A 20,169-nucleotide genomic window follows, 5' to 3' on the forward strand; every position below is an offset into this window, starting at 1 on the left:
CATACATTTGTGTCTCCAGATTATCTTTGACAATAAAGCACACAGTGGCAAAATCAAAATCTATTTTGACAGTGAAGCTAAGATCAAAGAATGTAAAGACTTGAACATATCTGGATCTAGTAAGTATATCATATGCGGGTCCATTTTGGATTATGGATGATTTTTAACACTTTATTTTTGGGTTTGAGGCATTTATACGGTTTATTCAAATAGTTATAGGAAGAAACATCTTCGGAAAACCACATTCTGAGCATTTGATTTTATAAAGTATTTCCCAAAGCTTTGCATTTTTGTTCAATTGAGCATATTGTGATTATACCCCTCTTAGGAGAGGTGGTGGGACCCAGGGGTTTAGGAGCAGAGTCTGGGGCTAGACAGCCTGTGTTTGGATCTTGATTCTGTTCTGTATGACTACTTACCCTCTCTGTATTTCAGTATCCTTCTTTGCAAAATGAGGATGATGATAATACTTACCCTCTAGGATGTTGAGTATTAAATGGGTTCAGATGTAAAGCAAAGTATTGAGAACTAGAGTTGGCCCACAGTAATTGCTGGGCACTACTGAAAGGGGAAAATACCTTAGTGAAGGAGACAGACATGTGACATCTCTATGTCTATGTATATGAAGTCACCGTGCTCATGGATGGGCATAAGTGGAGATTCCAAAGGCCTGAGCATAAAGAGAACAATGGGTAGTTTTGAATGGGGCAGAGTGAAAAATAAAACCTAGCAATGATTCTTGGATGAGGTGTGCTTTGGGTAGGAGCCTGTGACAATGGAGAGGCATCAATATCTTCATCAATATCAATATCAATAGTCTCAGCTCTATCACCTCTGAGTTCGATCCCCAGCCAGGGAGGTGACCCACATGGCGCAACAGACCTCTCCGGTCTCAACTGCTGCTCCTCTCAGCAATATATTTTAGTAGATCCACCTGTTCTGCTCCCCACTCTGTCTCTGGTGAATCCTCTCACCCCCTACACCCCCACACTCCCACCCCACACCTCTGGCCTATATCCCAGTTCCTCTACAAATAATAATAATAATAATAATAATACCATTTAAAATGAGTTACACAAAATCTATTCTCATTGAATGGTTGGCTGGTATTAATGATGTATGATCAGTATTTTTTAAAATTTATATGTTTTGTCTCATTGAATTTGCTTTTGACCGATGATCAACATAAAATAAAACGTAAAATACCTGTGGTTCTGAACTTTTAGATTTATTTTAAACTGGATTTGATTGTTGGCCTCATGCTTTTCAGTTAATGTCTGATGACTTTGAAGTTTTGACTTTAGCAGCCATTAACTAACTCAAGCCTCTAATCAGAATGCAGTTTTAGTTTTGTTAAAAGTGGTTACTATTTGTTAGCAGATACTCTCCCACAGAAAGGCCCAGAGCAGATGCATATTTTCCAAACCCCAAGTGTAGATTGTAGGTGTTTTATGTGGGGGAAAAAAAGCTAAGCTTTGTCACATGAAATGTGGTTTGGAATAGTCATGACTGAATGAGTAATTCATCCCCTCATTGTGCGCCTTACAACGCTGGGGGTGTGGGTGACTGTACAGACGCGAGAGCGAAGCTCTAGCTCCCTCCTGTGGCCTGTGAAGAGAAACACAAACCTCACAGAAAGGCAGGAAAAAAAGATGTGAAACATCCTTCTCCCAGAGTTGCTTCCTAAGAAACCAGCTTCTGTCACTGGGAGAATACAAATTTAAAACAAGATGATGTGACATGAAAGGCTTCAGAACCTGAAGTTTGAAACCGAGCTTAGGAAATCGATTTTTTACCCCCTGTACCCAAAGTTCCCTGGTGAATTGATCACCCTGGTTTGGGGGGATGAGGGGAGAGGGGTTATGGGACAGAAGCAAGGGCTGCATCTGATGGGATTCTTGTGTGATTTCCAAAGATCTCTACAGTTCATTCATATCCATGCACTCTCCCTGAGGTAGGTCTCTCCTCCGCCCACTCTCCTTCCCCCTCACCCCCTTTCTCTTACCAGTGTTATCCCCAGGTGAAAATACCAGGGAAAGTCTGTTTTCACATATCAACCTAACCTTGCTCTTTATGACTGGTGACAGCCATCCCCACATGTGCCACTCACCTGCACTTTACCTTTATTCTATGAAGACAGTACTTTGGGTTTGAGGAGCCGAGGGAGATATTGGTGGGCTGAACTCCCCACTGGTGGATGACATAAATGGGTGTCAGGGGGTCAGGAGGTTTGCTAAGTGTGGGAAGTCTGGTTAGAACCACACAGGTAGGTGTGGGGGTGGGGCGGGGGGTCTTCCCTGACAGGTTCTCAGGGGCATCTCTCTGGAGGAGTGTTTTATAAATCAAGGGTCTAAAAATGATTCTGTAGGAATAGTTTCAATAGAGTTAAGAAAGCAGTTGCTTTCATAAAACTGTATCACAAAAAAGTATCGTAAAACACTTTTTGTAGCATACCAAACTGATCCCAATAAATCAAAAACAGATTATGTGCTGGGAGGGACAGTTCATTTTTCTAGATCTGGGAGTCAGTTTTTCCATCTGTAAATTGGAGCCAACACAAGCAATCTCAGTGACTTTGTTCTAGTGATTGGACAGAAAAGAAGACACTAAATACTATTCTTGCAATTTATAAGATTTTCAGCCCCATCTTGCCAAGAACTGCCCCTGTTTCCTCTGCCTCATCCCGTGGGTCCATTAAAAAAATGATCTTGGGTCCTGGTAGGGTGAAATTGCTTTCTTACCTATCCATGAGATGGTATTGAGGTAACTTGAGCTTCCAAGTAGAAAATGGCTAAAAGTAAATGTCGGTGGCCAGCTGGGCACTAGGTAAGGTTCTAACAAGTACTTGTTAGAAAGTACCTCATTTCCCCACAGTCCAGACCCAGTGGCTATCCCATTTTGTAGTCGAGGTATCTGATGCTTAACAAGGCTAAGTAATCTGCTCAGACAATTGACTTGCCAGCTATGTCATCACCCCCTGGGTGAGCTGCTTTGCCCTCAGACACTGTGCCATTGTCAGTCATGACCTGTGGACACTCGGTCTTTCTCCTAAATGCCTTCTCTGCAGAGGTGTCACTGTGTGGCATCCCGACTTTAAACCTACCCCCAGGGTGTCTTCTCCTCAGGCCTTTCTCTATCTTATTCCTGGGCTCATCTCTTCTAATTCTCGAACATTGCCACCCACCCCCCTCAACCCTTGCTAGTCTTGTTTCTTTCTGTGGTCTCTCCAAGTGGCTGTGTCCCCACCCATGGCTCTAAGCTGCCACCAAGTCATGCTCTCTTGCCACGAATGGTAGAATGTGCTCAGTTTACCCAAGGCAGACAACCAGGAGTTCTTGGTTGGCCCTCGGTCCATTTGGAGAACAGGATGACTCTTCATTTCTGGAGACTCAAACTGCCTTGGCAAGTTCTAATTTAGATTATTCAATGATCTTCTCGTTCTGCTGGGGTCTCTGGATTTATCTGTAAGCCCCTAATGTCCCTGCTTCCCAGAGCCAAATGGTGCAATCATATCTGTAATAGGTGTTTGCTGTTGTTATATGCTGCTGGTTATTCTCCCCATGAAGAAGCTGAGGGGACTTCCCCAAGGCTCTGAGTATAGAGATCAGTCTCCAGAGACCATGGCCTTTCCAGTTTTACACTCCCTCTGTCTGCCCTCCTGTGCCAACTTTGAAGTCATGATTTCAAACTTCAAGCAAAGGAGAGTTCAAGGAGCTATGGGTGTATATACTTGTGGAGAGTATTTTGAAAGAATATAGAAGGGGGATAATAGAGAGGGGAATTTAGGGAAACTGTTCTGAAGAGGAAGATAATTAATCTGAAAGCCAAGACTGAAAAAGAATAATGTAAATATGTGTGTTGAGGGGCCTCTGTTCCAGGAAAGGGGTCAGTTTTTGAAAAGTCGATGGGGGTAGGGCAGAGGTTGAGGGAGGGAGGGACTGTTAGGAACAGCAGGGAGAGAGGGCAGAGAGAAGGTGGGCAGAGAGGCTGAGTGGCAGGTGGTGAGGTTGCTCTGTGGGCAGGGGCTAGAGGTGGGGAGAGACATGGTTGGCACTTAGGACACTACAGAGAAGTCAGAGAGATGCAAAGCTTACAGTTTCATCTTCCTCTAATATATTCCCTGTATTCCAAATTCTATTTCTGTTTATTACACTTCTCCTTCCATTTCAAGAAGTTATTTTTTTTCCACATGTGAAAAAGCTTATTGTGTCAGCATCTTTCCTGGAAAAAGGCACAATAAGGTTGAGAAACAGGAATGCATGTTCTTAGTGGTGGTGTTTTAAACCATTCCCTCATTAAGAAGAACTTGACGTTTGTGGAAGAACTTGACGTTTGTGCGTTAATGTGACAGAACCAAGTATGTCAGCAGTTTTGCATCTCTTGAATGGAGCCCAACTAGGCCACCTTTTGGTGAAGTCTAGTCTATAGTAAATAACTACAAAATACACTTGAATACATTTGTTTGTAGTTTGTGCGTCTAAATATAAACCTCTTAACTTCAGGGAATGAATGCTTTGCCTTATTTGTGTCCACAAATAATATTTATGTCTGACTTTGTGGACAAATGTGGTGTGATTTGTTCCTGATGCTATTAATCATTTGAACTTCTTTTGAGACTGCTATCTTGTTTGGAAATGATTCCCAAGGAGGAGGTGTTTCATGTCCGAATTCTATTGTTGTTCCTCAGTTCAGAAAAATACTCAATACGTCCTCATATTTGATGCCTTTGTCATCGTGATTTGCTTGGCGTCTCTCATTCTGTGTACCAGATCCATCGTTCTTGCTCTCCGTTTACGAAAGGTAAGTGTGTGTTCAAATTTTCTCCCTTCTCCTGGCTTCTGCTCTCAGTTCACCCCAACATCAGACCCTATGTTGGGTCCCCCTGCACTTTCTGGAGAACTTGATTAAATTAGATCCTTGAGTGGCTGTCCCCCAGAGGCTTTAATCACCCCGAGGGGCAGGAAGTGAGGAAAGGTTCCCAGCACATCAGGTGGGATCACGTAATTATCCTGCTTAAATCGGAGGTGATAAACACAGGTGCACAGTGGTGAACTCTTGAGATTTTGAACATTTCTAGAATAAATGAGACCCTCTTAAATTCAAGAGTGATCTTAAGAACCAAGTAATAGCATGTATGGCTTCATCTTTTGTCTCATTTTGACAGAGAGGTACGGTTAAAGGGTTATCATTGAAGCATAAATACTTTATTCTATTTTTTAAATAGTTTAACAATTCTCCCCTGAGTTTCATTTTACCTTTTTACCTTCAGGGCTCTTGTCAATATATACTCCAGCTCCCCACAAATCTTACTCTGTTCGTGGCATATATGTAAATTCATATCAGGGTCAGGAGAAATAGAAAGTCAGCAAGATGCCATTTGTGGAGCAAAGAAATGGTCTACATTTATTCTTCTTTTTTTTTTTAAGACAAATGTCCTTTTTTTTAAAAAAAAAAAAAAGTATTTATTTATTTATTTATACAAGCACTGGGTAAGGTGCTTGTATAAGAAGTGTGGGAGGGTGAGAGAATTCACCAGAGCCAGAGCAAAGAACAGAACAGGCAGACTGATGAAATACACTGCTGAGGGGAGCAGCGGGCGGCAGGAGAGGTCTATGCGCCATGTGGGACCCTCCTCCGGTGGGCGGGGATCTAACCAGCGCTGCAGAGGCTGCGGGCAGCTTCACAGCCCAGCGCTCAACCGCTGCGCCACCAGGGGAGGCCCTACATTTATTCTATTTTATTCATTCTTGACCTTTGTCAACTCATTTGCAAGCATCCAGTTCTCTTACCTCTTCCCAAAGTCCCTTGATATTCTGAATCCAAGGCTGGGGTCCTGGTTCTGTCAAAGTGAAAGGTACCATTGCGAATGCAAGATCTGGGACTGCCTGCCTGGACCAAAACCCTGGCCCAGCCCCTGTGTGCCTGTTTCCTCCTCTAGAAGACACACTTGTGCCTGGGACTGAGGGTTGTGGGCAGACTGAGTTGGTCATAGGTGAAGTACTTGGCATATCCTCTGTGTCAGCTGTTAGAACCGGTGACTCTGAGACCCTAGGTATTTAATGATCCAGTTAACTTAGCAGGCACTAGAATGCTTACTGAAAGCTGGGGCAGATCACAGGGTGAGCGTGTGCTGCGCTCTCTACTCCTGAAATGGATCTATCGAGTAGGAGCAGGTAACACCATATCAGTTCATATCATAGAGCACTGCTTTGCATTGTCTCCTCCCAGAGGGCAGTGTGGTTTGTAAGAAAGGCTTTTTAAAAAAAGATTTTATTTTTATTTATTTATGCATACAAGAACTGGGGTGCAGGCCAGAGGTGCTAGGGGTGAGAGGATTCACCAGAGACAGAGTGGGGAGCAGAACAGGCTGGCAGACTGAAATATACTGCTGAGGGCAACAGCAGGCAAGACAGGAGAGGTCTGCTGTGCCATGTAGATAGCTCCCTGGCTGGTGATCAAACTCAGGCTGCAGTAGCTAGTGGTAGCTTGATAATGCTGAGACTTTAACCCACTGCTTTTTAAAATGTTTACCACCACAGAGATTTCTAAACTTCTTCCTGGAGAAGTACAAGCGCCGAGTGTGCAACGCCTACCAAAGTGAGTTCATCAGTGGATGGTACATCCTGGTGATTATGAGTGACCTCATGACAATAATTGGATTAATATTAAAAATGGAGATTAAAGCAAAGGTGAGGGGTACACCCTTTAAAGTCTTCTGACCATTCTATTCTTCTGGATGACCACAGACACTTAAAAAAACAAAATCCTTATGGAGACTAGTTTGATGCTTGTTTTTCTCACACCCATAAAAACAAAGCTTCCTCTGACCTGACTTTATATGAAGGGACAATAAGGAAGCTGGTATGTGGACGATGATATTCCTATGAATATTTCCCAGGAAATTTGACAGCTGAAATCTTCAGACTTCAGATTAGGATCTGAAGCTTGAAAAGATTGATTGTTTGGGTGAGCTTCATATTGCTTTTTTTTTTTTAATAAATTTTATTTTTATATTCCCCATACAATTGCAACCCCCTTATTTTGACCCCAATCCCTCCTTTTCCCGTCCCCCACCCCCAAAGTGTGTCTCTGGTTCATAGTTGTTTGTTGATTTTGATTTTTTCTTTCTTATAGCTATTCTTTTTCCTGGTCCCTTATTTAGGTTTTCTAGATTCCTGCTATGAGTGAGACCATCCGGTATTTTTCTTTTTCTTTCTGGCTTATTTCACTGAGCATGATCCCTTCCAGCTCCATCCATGTTGCTGCAAATTGCATGTGTTTATCTTTTTTGAATGCTGAGTAATATTCCATGGTGTGTATGAAAAAATGTTCAACATCACTTGTAATCAGGGAAATGCAAATTAAACCTACCATGAGATACCATCTCACACCAGTGAGAATGGCACATATTAAAAAAACTAGCAACAACAAATGTTGGCGAGGATGTGGAGAAAAAGGAACTCTCCTGCACTGTTGGTGGGAGTGCAAACTGGTCCAACCACTATGGAGAGCTGTGTGGAGATTTCTGGACCTACTAAACATAGAGCTTCCATATGATCCAGCAATTCCACTCCTAGGTATTTACCCAAAGGACACAGAAACATCAATTCCAAAGAACACGTGCACCCCTATGTTTATAGCAGCACTGTTTACAATAGCTAAGCTTTGGAAACAACCCAAATGCCCAAAAATAGATGACTGGATCAAGAAGAGCTTCATATTGTTGTTGTTGCTGTTGTTTTAAGTTTCAAAAGGAACAGTTGGCCATGACCCAGTCACTTCAAGGGTGATCACCCATCACCAATGGGTGCTCTGGTAGATGGGCAAGGGAAGGTACTTAATGGTACCTGAAACTTAATGGTACTTCGTTGATTTAATGTCATGACTCAGTGGACTCATCCATCCACCCATCCTTTACCCCCTCCACGCTGTGCCGTCAGTGAGTGAGTATTAGCGGCTTTACCTCCTGCACTCCAAATTACCTTCCCCTTCTCCATCCTACCTACCTCTGGCTTTCTGCAGGATGGTTTCCTCTGTGGTCTGGCCTGCTGCTGCAGCTTCCTCACCAGTTACCCTACCTCATACTTGTCCACATAGACTCGGAATAGTCTTTCTGGAAAATATCTATCTTGCATTACAGTCTACCTCCTGGGCAGTCTTTCTGGAAGTATCTATCTTGTGTTACAGTTTGCCTGCTGGCCTTGGGATGTAGTGGCCCCCCTTCTGTATGGCTCCAAGGTCCTCATCTAGCATCTGGCTCCCCTTTCTACCCTAACTCTCAGTGACCCATCAACTGTGTCTCTTGGATATCTTGAGGCACTTGGCCTTATTCCTCTGCTCAGCCTTTGTTTATTTACCTGCAATGCTACCTCCCAGTTTGTCTTCTAGACCAGCTCTGTCTTGGGCATGCCCACATGAAGCCCCCAGTGACAGGCTGGCATTGTGCCTCTCATCAGAGTTAGCATATTATCTTAGAGTTGATGTGTTTGTCTCCTCAGAGCTAGAATTCCTTAAGAGCAGGAACTGTTAGAAAATCATTTTGAACTTTCTTTTAGAAGTGGCTGAATGGTCTGGTTTGATATTTAATAAATACCATTAGTTTATATTCTTTAATCACTTGGTTAGTGGTAAATGCAATTTTCTGTTTTAAGATATTACTTGAAAAAAAAATGCTCATACTGATGGATATGAGAAGTACATTTGTGCTACTAGTATTTTCTTCTCTGTTTAAACTCTTAATATCACCTATAGAGAGTCAGGGTTCCTTCTTTTCCAGTCAGTTTAAAATGCCATTTTACATTGAGTGGAATAGAGTATTTTGCTCATTTGTCTTTTTGCTCCTTCCTTAGAATCTCACATATTACGACCTGTGCAGCATTTTGCTCGGAACATCTACACTCTTTGTCTGGATTGGAGTCATCAGATATCTGGGTTACTTCCAGGCATATAATGTAAGAATGTCGCCTTGTGTAGTGCCACCACCATTACAGTTTATTTCTTCTTTAGGGTCTAATAGCTACTTTTTCATTTCCCCCATTCTGTTGATTTTCTTTTTTTTTTACAGGTGCTCATTTTAACGATGGAAGCCTCACTGCCCAAAGTCCTTCGCTTCTGCGCTTGTGCTGGGATGATTTATCTGGGTTACACATTCTGCGGCTGGATTGTTTTAGGACCATATCATGCCAAGGTGCATAGTGCTCAATCTTCCTTCTTCAGATTAGGCATTTGTGACTCTTGAAATGGGGTTTCCCAGCTCTGACCTTCATCCCCCTTTTCTCTAGCACATAGCACTCATCTTTCCATAGCATTTTCCCCCTTTTCAGGATATTGGGATGCTTTCAGGATATTGAAACAAGAACTGCAAGAGACTAACAGGCACATTTCCTAGTCATGTTGGCTTAAGGGGTCACGTATTTATCCGGCTACTCACCGAATGAGAAATGTTCAGACGTGAGATCACAAAAGTTAAAATGAAAATTAAGTGAGGAAATGTATTACAAAGTATTTTTAATTTTAAGTACTAGGGTTTTCATCCAAGTTAATTGAGGAGAATGAAAGTGGACAAAGATTACCCAGAATGACCATATTTGGTTTATGATTAAAATGATGGTACCCCTTGTCTTAACAGGCAACTTGGATCACAAGCATCATCTTTGTGCCTTATTAAAGATCAGTATCTGCATGTAAACTACTACTGTGCTTCAACTGACATTATCATCTCAGGGATATCAGAGTTATGCATAGATGTTCTTGCTTTAAAATGATGGATGTGATTAGTAGATCAAAAAAAAAAAAAAAACCTATGACAAACCTTGCTTCCAAACTAGTAAAGGTAAAGGAGTTATTGTAGCTTACAGTTTTTCTTCCATGGGCCTCTGGCAATTGGAACATCAGAAGCAACAACAAAATAATGGCAGTTAATACTTTATGCTTATGTGTCATGCTTAGCGTTTCTGTCTTCTGTCTTGGTTAATCTAGACAGCAATCCCTGTTATCTTGGCTTAGGTGTTCTGCAAGAAGAAAGAGTAAAAATGCAAAGTGTTGCTTTGAAGTTTATATAACAGCTCAGTCTTAAGTTTTGATCTTAATCATTGTGTTAAATGAAATGTGTGATCAAATCTACTTTGCAAACTCTTCACAAAAAGTGAACAATCCTCAGACCTCAAACTTTCTGTTTTGTTCTACCAAAATAAGCCCTAGGCTTTTTCCTCTTTAAGTATTATATTTAACATGTTCAAGTAAGGGATTATTTCTAGCTGCGAAGCAGTATAATGAACAAAGTGACAATCTCTCTGAGTGAATCTCGATAATCTTTTTGCTCTTCCAATTCCATGCAACTGTTTTAAAGGTGACTCATCAGTAAAAACTGTTCTTTGATATGATCTCTTTATCTGGGAACTTGCTGTCTGAGTGCCCAGGAAAATTTACATTTTTCTTTCCCTCTGGTCTCATGCTCTGAATGCATCTCTGCATTGTTGTCACTAGAGGGTAGTGTTGTTCTGTGTGGGAGAAATATTGAGCTTAAGGATTTTACCTTTAATTCTCTGGCCCCTGGGCCTCAGAAAGAGTGCTTCTGTCTCCTTTCTCTCTCTCCCCTCCCCCATCATTATTCTGGAAGGTGTTCAGATAATGTTGCTTACATTTTACTAAAATAGTTCCCATTCTTGAGGGCTATATGCTACTTATGGTGTCTGAGTTCTTTACCTCCCTGGCTGTTAACCATCCAGAGCTCTATGAGGAAAAATTATTATCCTTTTACAGAAAATAGGAATCTTAATATAATAGATAATTTTCCTGATGTTACACCACTAGTAAATTGTAGAGATAGGATCACTTCCAGGCTACCTGATCCCAATATACATGCTTTGACCAATACATTCTGGTGCTTTTCTTGGTATTCTCTAAAACAAATGACTGCAAATGAGCATTTAGTCTGATTCAAGAATAGAGAGGAGAGCCAGCCTGTCAAGGTTACCTTGTAGAAACATGTTATTTCCTTCGTGAGTCTGACTCCATTTTTATGTGTTCAATTCAGTCCTTTCAAAGGATCCGGGTAAGATTAAGATGCTCTGAAGCAGCACTGGCCGTTGAAAATATGAGTGCTACCACAAAGAGCCACCTGGGTACTTTAAAGTAGATACACTAAGAAAATTCTTCTCAGAAACAGATGAAATCGATTTTAATAATATATTTTTTTAATCTAATACATACAAAATATTACTTCAGCAGCTATTCAATACAAAACATGTGAGATACTTTACATTTCTTTCTTTTTTTTTTTTTTTTTTTGAGGAGGGGATAGCAAGGCTATGAAATCTGGTGTGTTGTACCCTGAAAGTACATCTCAGTTTGAACTGGCCACGAGTCAGGTGCTCAGTAGCCACAGGTTGTCATGGCTTCCAAGTCAGACCTCACCCCTAGACTTGTGTCTCTTACTGAATGTCGGCCTCCTGCTCCCTCTAACTCACCACCCCCCAGGGAGGAGAGGAGGCATCAGGGCTGTCTCCAGGGTGGCCTGCAGCTCTGTCCCATCTATGGCCAGGCTGATGTATTGGGGAAGTGCCTCCTTGACTTCAGGCAGTCAATGGCTAGAAGCTTTCAGCCTGTTTCTGGATTTTTGTTTTTTTTTCCTCCATGCTTTTTCTTCTTTGAATCTGAAGTTAGACATTTTTACTGCCCCCTTCCCCATTTATCCAGCCTGTGAAATTTGGGGTTCTGCCACTTTCTGTTGAACCAGATGACCTTCAGTATTACCTGCAGCCTTGAAAAGCTGGGCATCACAGCCAGCATTTCTTTGGATTTTTACAATGAAGGCAACCTTAGGTGTAGAAGCAAACTCTTTCTTCAAACAAACAGAAAATTCTAAAGAAGACATATGAGGAAAACTAGACTTTATTTTACTGGCAGCAGGAGTTTTACATTTTAGCTTCCTGTTAGATGTCAGATTTCAATGGTTCAACTGAGAGTAAAATACAGAAAACATTGGGCCCAGCACTAATGGACTTTGGCATGATATCCTTTCAAAGTGTCTGGGCACAGAGGGCTAGAGACTGCTGATATTTAATAATTCAAGAGAGATTTGGAAGGAAAAAAAGAGAGAGAGAGAGAGAGGTTTGGAAGAGCAGTGCTCCCATCTGACTCCTACATTTCCTGAGGACTTTTTACTGTGAGAAATAAATCAGAGTCTTGCATTGTCCCCTTTTTCCAAATAAGAAGACCAATGTGTTGAATAATTGTTAGACTCTGCTGATGCCATGAGAACAATTTCTGTGAGCCTGTAATCCCACTTCATGTGAGATTAAAGCCCCTAGTTTTAGTTAAGCATCTTCTTATTCAAAAGAACTATTAAAACATTTTACCTGAATGTTGTATGAGTTCTGAACACCAGGTCTTGAGGCAAATTTTTATGCCATTCTTTGATATATCCATTGCAGGTTTTTTTCATTCAGATGAAAGTTCTTTTCTCTCAATTTTGAAATTATCATTAGTAAAACAAATGCTTGGGTTCTTGCTGTGGTCCCCCAAAACCTACTGGGACTCTTCATGGAAAAAGCATTAAATATTTGTTTAACAGCCACTGTGCACCAGACATTGTCAGGTTCTTCTAGACAGAGTTCTTAGAGAGCAAGGACTGTGACTTATTTCTCTCAGCATCCCCTGTGCCCATCTTTGTGCATAGAACATGGTTGGGGCTTAACATGTTTGTTGAATGAATAAGAAATAGAGTCAGCAGTGTGTGCTTTCTAGGGGCTGATGGTCCCGTAAGATCAAAAGTGGTTTCCTGGAAATGCAGTCCTTCTAGACTGGAAGTGCATTAGGGCCATATTTCTCCTTACTTAAATATTTTTTAACTTCATTCCCTACTATGAAATTCAGCCACTGAAACTAACTCTGGTTCACAGCCACATCCTGTGGTAAGAATGACAAGGTGTGTTCCAATCACTTAATGGGTGTCTATTTTATCTTTTTGGTGGTTGAAAATAAATCTCAGGTGAACAGACGAAGGCCAAGTATGATGGTGAATGACATTAATATTAAGACAGGTGTTGTATTTAGACTGATACCAAATAATGGCGTAGGAACCTAAGGAATAAGTTTGGCGTGTCTGACGAATTAGCCATTTGCAGTTCTGGAACCCGAAGCACAGGCTGGTAGGAGTTATTGAAACTAAAGAACTGGCTAGATTCCAAAAGAAACTCGAAGAAAAATGAATTATTAATGGTGCTGTCTGAGTTGTAATTGATATCCATAGAAACTGGCTTTTAACTTCATTGTCCTCAGGCTAGTGAAGGGGTTGGAAAATATTTACTCTGGGAACTACCTGTCTTACTGTTAAATAATCTGCATGTTAAGTGATGTGCTTAACTGGATGTCCCTTCTGATCTCTGTGGAGAGTGACTTCCAACCAGTTGTTACTGATGCAGTGAAGTTGTGGGCATGGTGCTTCTTTGGGGTACATTTGTGCCTCTCCCTTGGTTACAGACTTTACCCAGCGCTTCCAGTCATGGAGCAGGGAGGGTAGGATGTAGTGTATGCTATCTTGTTGGGGTGTGGACATGGCTGTCAGGGCCATCTGTCTTGAAGTAGACTTTAAAATAGCCCTCAGGACTCCCTGGTGGCCTAGGGGTTGTCTCAGCTCTATCACCCCTATGACCTGAGTTTAGTCCCTGGCCAGGGAGATACCCACATATGGCACAGCAGACCTCTCTTGTCTCGCCCACTGCTTCCCTCAGCAGTGTATTTCAGTAGATCTGCCTGTTCTGCTCCCCACTCTGTCTCTGGTGAATCACCCACACACCCCCGCTGCCCCTCTGGCCTACACTCTAGCTCTTGTATGCATAAATAAATAAAATAAATCTTAAAAAAAAATTACCCAGACCATGGTTGGAAAACATTTATTTAGCAAAATGTCCTGGAGCCTGCCACTGTGTCCCATGCACTTCCATCTTTGCTGGGTGTGAAATACAGCTGCAACCATTTTTTTCAGAAAGTGGTTTAGCAGATGATAGCCTCTGAAATCTTACTTGCTCAGACTCAGTAACAGGAGGATGCATTGTTTAAAAGGGTTCATCACATTGTTCTCTATGATAGCAAATGCTGTCATCCCTGTGGGGATGTTCACCAACAGGATCACAGTTAGATTCAACATTTCCAGGGAAGGGGCTATTAATAACAAATGCTCGGTCAGTGTGAGTAATGTAAGACTAAGCTTATCTTAAATAGAAAAACATATCAGGGCCTCCCCCGTGGCGCAGTGGGTTGAGCGCCACACTGTGAAGCTGTCCTCAGCCTCTGCAGCATGGGTTCGATTCCCAGCTGGCCAGGAAGATACCCACATGGCACGGCAGACCTCTCCTGCCTCGCCCGCTGCTCCCCTCAGCAGTGTCTTCAGTCTGTCTGCCTATTCTGCTCCCCGCTCTGTCTATGGTGAATTCTCTGACCCTCCTGCGCCTCTGACTGTACCCCAGTTCTTCTATAAATAAATCTTTAAAAAAAAAAAATAAAACATCAGGATCCAAAATTGTTGGATAATGTAACCAGCAGCATGTGAAAATGGCATATGGAGAAATGGAAGGAAATGTCGAGATTGTCTTCATGAAAGCGGAGGGGAGGTTTGAGTGATGTTTTCCCACTTCTTGTGCTCCTTTAGCTGTCTCAAAATGAATGTTACTCCTGACAACTTCAACTAACTAGATACTTCACTACATTTTTGGGTAAGGCATCTCAAAACTGACTTGGGTTCCCGTTACAGTTTGAAAATCTGGACACAGTTGCTGAGTGTCTGTTTTCTTTGGTCAACGGTGATGACATGTTTGCGACCTTTGCTCATATCCAGCAGAAGAGCATTTTGGTGTGGCTGTTCAGTCGCCTGTATCTGTATTCCTTCATCAGTCTTTTTATCTATATGATCCTCAGCCTTTTCATTGCACTTATTACAGATTCCTACGACACCATTAAGGTAAGTAATGATCAATATTTCCTGCCTTTCCAAAACTACCGCAAGTTCTAGATAGATTGGGACATAGGAAAATACGACATTTTTTTACATGCTTCAATAGTTAAGTTTTACTACTTAGATTTTGAGATTTTGTGGAAAAGAAAGTTTTTAGGTGTTGGAAGTTAATTTTAAATACGCATTTAGGATGTTGTCACAGTCAACCAGATGAGGGTGGGTTGTTTGGAGGTGTGGTGGGAAAGACAAAGGAAATGCTAAGGATGAGCTGAGTTTGGTAAATGAAGTATTTGGGCTGTTGGCTCAGTATTGTAGGTGTGCCTACCTGTGTGGCTGCCTGTGTGCCTACCTGTGTACCTACCTGGGACTTAGGCCTTGAGTAGTAAGTTTCAGTGATAAGGGTGAGTACCCCTTATCAGTGTCCAGACACTGGTACACCTACATATGGAGTGATACAGACACATGTATGCTGCAGGTCTCCTTAAATTATGAAAACTAAGGTTTTTGTGGCTGCTTAGTTCCTCCTCCACACCCCGCCCGCCCCACCACTTCCCAAACCACCCCATGGGTTTTGTTTCCTTTCAGACAGGTCCACTGAACTGATTTGTAGTTTAAAGGAAGCTCATGGGGGCCTCCCTGGTGGCCTAGGGGTTAAGTCTCAGCACTACCACCACAACTGCCCATCACAACGGCGGCAGCCTGAGTTCAATCCCCAGCCAGGGACTAACCCACATGGCACAGCAGACCTCTCCTCTCTTGCCTGCTGCTCCCCACTCTGTCTCTGGTGAATCCTCTCACCTACCTGCACCTCTGGTCTACACCCCAGTTCTTCTATACAAAAATAAATAAATAAAATCTTTTTTTTTTTTTTTTTTTATAAGATAGCTTTAAAAAAAAAAAAGGAAGCTCATGGGCCTTGGGTGGTGGTATCCCCACAGCAGATGGTTGTGCTTGGAAAATCCCTTTTCAAGGCCAGCATCTGAGCTACCAAGGATGCTATTTGTGTGCAGTGGTATGTTGTCCTGCTCAGACCAACCCAGAAGCCAGTCTGTTGGAAATACTTCTGAGCGCCTTGTGTGTGTGTGTGGTGGTAGTGGGGAGAGGCGGGTACAGGTATTTATGTGGGAACTGGTGGTCAGCTGTAGCAGCAGGACTGGGTCTGGAGAGAGAAGAGCCACATGCTCTTACCCTGTGGGTTCCTATCTTTCACAAAAATGTGTCCCTGTGAGTGGGTCAAGTCTCAGTGACATGGTGGATGACCTCATGAAGCATGAAGAAATCTGGGGGGGTGTCTCAGTGTCTTTGTGTCTTCTTAGAAGAACCTACTATCTTCTGCTCCATTAAGTGACCAAGTTCTATGACAGCAGAGGAAATAGAGATTTCTTCCCAGCTACAGTGCTGAGACAAACAGCCAAGGATTTTGCATTGGCAGTATGGGGAAGGAAAGGGCTTATCTAGTCTTGTAATCAGCAATGAAACTCAGACTTATGACTCTTTCCTTCATTCCCCTTCTTAACACACTCTTCCTCTGGCCCACTTTGGCTTGTTTTCTAAAGCTTTCCTTTGGATTGTTCACTGTTCCCATGATTGCTCTGGGACTGACATATTGATTCATCATTGTTAATATCAGTTCTTGGATCTGACTTAGCAGTGTGGGAGAGTTTTATTTTAGCAAAGGTGGTATTGGTTTGTTCACAAAGGAGCAATTTCTCATGTTCCACAAATAAGGTAACAACACTGTGTACTTTTTAAAGAAATACCAGAAGAATGGGTTTCCTGAAACAGATCTTCAGAAATTCTTGAAGGAAGAGAGTAGCAAAGAGGAGTATAAGAAAGAGGCCTTGGCCTTCCTGTCCTGCATGTGCTGTCGAAGGTCAGTATTGTGTTTAACCAGGTCTCCATGCTCTGAGGTGAGCTGCTGTGCAGCCTTTACAAAGAGTCTTTCCTAGTTAACCTCTGAAACCAGCTGTTGGAAAGAATCCATCTTTCATTTCTTTCCTCCCACTGAAATTGGCTTTAGAAATGGATTGTTTTTGAAAAACAAGATAGAGAAATATAGGACATGGTAGAAATCTCTTGGGAATATTATGAGACTATTATGAGAGACCATGAATTATTCCCTAAAGTTAAGAGGGTGAACTTGTAAGTGGTCAAGAAAGAGGTCAAAGCTCTTGTTTTTAGAGGTGAAGCTCTGGCCATGTCAAAGGAGTTTTTCCTTCTCACAATTTCCAGTACAAATGACCTTTCTTGAATGGAGCAGAAACCTGCTTATAATGAGGCTGTATGTGTCCTTGATTGGAAATGTCCACCAGCAGCTCTTCATGGACTGACTATACTCTGCTTGCTGTTCCTCAGGACACATAGGAAAATGGCATAGACTTCAGTGGCGAAGCAACCATGTGTGGTTCGGGCTTCAAAATGGGGGTCAAATGAATAAAGTTTTTTTTTTTAATTGTACCCATGTTTGTTTTCATCTTAAGTCAGGGGTGGGGGTTGTTAACTAAAAGTATCCCTACCCATGTTTTTTGAAAAGGATTTTCTAAACCAAATTCCTAAAGGAAGATGGGAGAACATAATTGCTACTTAAAACCACAGGATGTAATTTCTGTTAATCAATTCATACTGTATCCTGGGATTTGAAATGATATGATTGAGCATTTTCAAATAATGTCTGGTAAATATGAAATGAGGTCTTCGGAGAAGAGTTAAGTTCTTAAAATCACATTTCATCCTCTCAGAGCATTAAATTGTTGCCATGGAAGATGGGGTAAAGGGAAATTAATTTTCTAAATAGGCAGCTGCCTCCTAAGAGGCACCTTGCATGAGGAAACTATTTCAAAGTTGCTTTTCTAATATGCAGTTAACTGTAAAGAAAACATAATCATCAGAGAATGTAATTGTGAATTCTGGAAAGTAGCTGACAGGTTTGTGGTGTTTGATATTTTGAGTGTATCATTTGCATCACAAAAATCCCTCAGGGGTTGTTAAATATTTTTTTGTGTGTAGTCATATGGAACAAGTGCAAGGTTTAAGGGGTGGACTAGTTGATAAGATTGGGTCTGAGTTGTGAGTAGCAGGCAGTTGATCCTCAGACTTGCTAATGGTGTGGAGAAGATGCCTGGTGCAAGGAGTGTCTGCCCATCAGGAGGGATGAGAGAATTAAATAGAACAAGAATGTCCTCTAAGGAAACCCAACTGAAGAACTGGGAAGCTGAAGGTTTTAGAAAATGAAGATAGCAAAAACAATTAAAACAGAAGTGGCTGTTACCAAAGATGAGCGTGGGCGAGATTAGCTAGAGCAGTGTGATCTGAATATCCAATCAAAGCCTGGAAGCCAGAGGGGATGGATGGGCCTTGCAGAAAATGAGTGAAGACCAGAGGGCCTGATGAAGGAAATGAACTGTACTATGACCTTGAGAACAAGTGATGACTTTGACCCCTGCCAAAAATTCACTGGACATATTTAAAAATTAGGGACCTACAAGTGGAATAAACTTGAAGGGTGCTATGAGTAGAGAATACATCTTAGAGAAAGACGTCACTGAGGGCACCTAGAACAAATCCTGGTTTCTAGGCCCTCTTCAGTGCCCACACCAGACAGCCCCGCTGAGCACAGCTCTATACTCTCAGCATGGACTAACTGGTCAGTCGTTTTCAAACAAGCAGGCAGCAACCACCCTAGACTGATTCTCCTTCTAGTTGTTCTTCAAGAGTTTGCAGCCTGATCATAGCACATGGTTCTCCTATAAGACCCTGCCAGTTGCTCTCCTAGACCTCTTGGTTACTCCATGTCATCAGGGTGGAGCAAGTGATCTCTGAAACCTCTCCTAGTTCTATTGCAATGAGGTTCCTTGGAAAGATACACTTGGTTGAACAGATGCCAGGTTCACCTCTCTCCTCTACTGCAGCCAAGGAGGAAACTTTGCTCTTTCAGACATTGGGAAGTCTTTGCCAAAAAAGAGATATGGAGGGACCCAGGAGGTGGACAGCTCCTCAAAGTTGCCAAATACTGGTACTCAAACCAAAAATAATGTAAATTGTCCTTATCAATTTTTCTTTCACTTATAAGTTGCTCTCAGCATATCAGTAATCTATCCATGCCTAGAATATCGAGAATCCCTCTACTTCATCTCACAGATTTTTAAATCATTGTTCTCTTTTCTCTTTCTTCTTCCCCACTCTGTTACAGGAAAGGAAGTGATGACCACTCAATGCTTATTAACGAAAATCCTTCTGCAAAAGGCAATTAAATTTCAAACCTTCTTATCCAGCAGCAATGCAGAGGACCCCTTCCAAATAGCTTGGACCAGCACTTGAAAAAATACTGACTTATTTAATTTTGGATTGGGAAAAGGGCTGTCAGTTGGCTGACCACAACTGGACTTCCATAATTCCCTTCAATAAACATGGATGATGAATCATGGACAATAGTCAATTACAGATCATTAGTGCAATACAACAGTGATCGTGATATTCTGTATGAGTCCTTAAATTTATGACACGAAAATGTTGGAATGAAAAAAAAAATCACATTTTTGAGTGTGCAAAACAATGGTATTTAAAACCATGCCTTTAAAGATGTGTTCATCTTCAAATCAGAGTTTGTTTTAAAAGCGATTCTTGCATTAGAAGACATTTGTTAAATCATAGTTTGCACAGAAATGAAGTTGATGGCAATACCAAATTAGAGACTGCAAGCTGGAGAACTATTAAGTAATTTGAAGATCAACAAGAAGACCTCTTGCAGTGGACATTTCCTGGCCTGTTTTCCTGAGGTTCTCTTCTTCGGTATGATATGAAGCGACTCTTGTACAGTCAGCATGATAAACTGAAAACGGTCATTGGACACTTTGTCACCTGTGCTGTTGTTGATTGTACACACATGCCATATGGAAGGACACTGCTATAGCAGTCATTCATTTTAATTGAATTCCACTGTGGTGGGGATTTACTCTGGCCATGCAAGGAAATAGGGTATTTTTTTTCCAAATAAATTTATTTTATCATAACATATGGAGCTACTATTTTTTAGTGTAAAATATCTTCACATCTACCTAGAAATATTCAGATCACAATTCTATTAACTATTTGGTCTCTCAAATGGATTTTCCACTTTCTTAAAAGTCACAAAGGAGATAGCTGGTATATATAGGAGTTAGGCAATAAATATTTGTGATAATGACTTGCAAGATTGTGATCACTTCATGCATAGATTT

At 41.7% G+C, this 20,169-nt stretch overlaps 1 protein-coding gene across 2 annotated transcripts in view; it reads left to right on the forward strand.

The window, feature by feature from the left end:
* MCOLN2 (mucolipin TRP cation channel 2) overlaps positions 1-19,949 on the forward strand; it is a 51,606-nt gene extending 31,657 nt beyond the window's left edge. For both annotated transcript variants that reach the window (XM_037499957.2, XM_037499956.2), the window contains exons 7-14: positions 20-119; positions 4,688-4,800; positions 6,540-6,689; positions 8,850-8,951; positions 9,065-9,187; positions 14,753-14,959; positions 16,708-16,826; positions 19,143-19,949. In XM_037499957.2, coding sequence (XP_037355854.1) covers positions 20-119; positions 4,688-4,800; positions 6,540-6,689; positions 8,850-8,951; positions 9,065-9,187; positions 14,753-14,959; positions 16,708-16,826; positions 19,143-19,203 — 975 coding nt within the window. In that variant the 3' untranslated portion in view covers positions 19,204-19,949. The remainder of the gene's footprint in view (positions 1-19; positions 120-4,687; positions 4,801-6,539; positions 6,690-8,849; positions 8,952-9,064; positions 9,188-14,752; positions 14,960-16,707; positions 16,827-19,142) is intronic.
* The last annotated feature ends 220 nt before the right edge of the window (positions 19,950-20,169 follow it).

The sequence above is a fragment of the Talpa occidentalis genome, unplaced genomic scaffold (assembly GCF_014898055.3).
Source record: "Talpa occidentalis isolate TD23 unplaced genomic scaffold, MPIMG_talOcc4v2.1 talOcc4.9, whole genome shotgun sequence".
Lineage (NCBI taxonomy): Eukaryota > Metazoa > Chordata > Mammalia > Eulipotyphla > Talpidae > Talpa > Talpa occidentalis.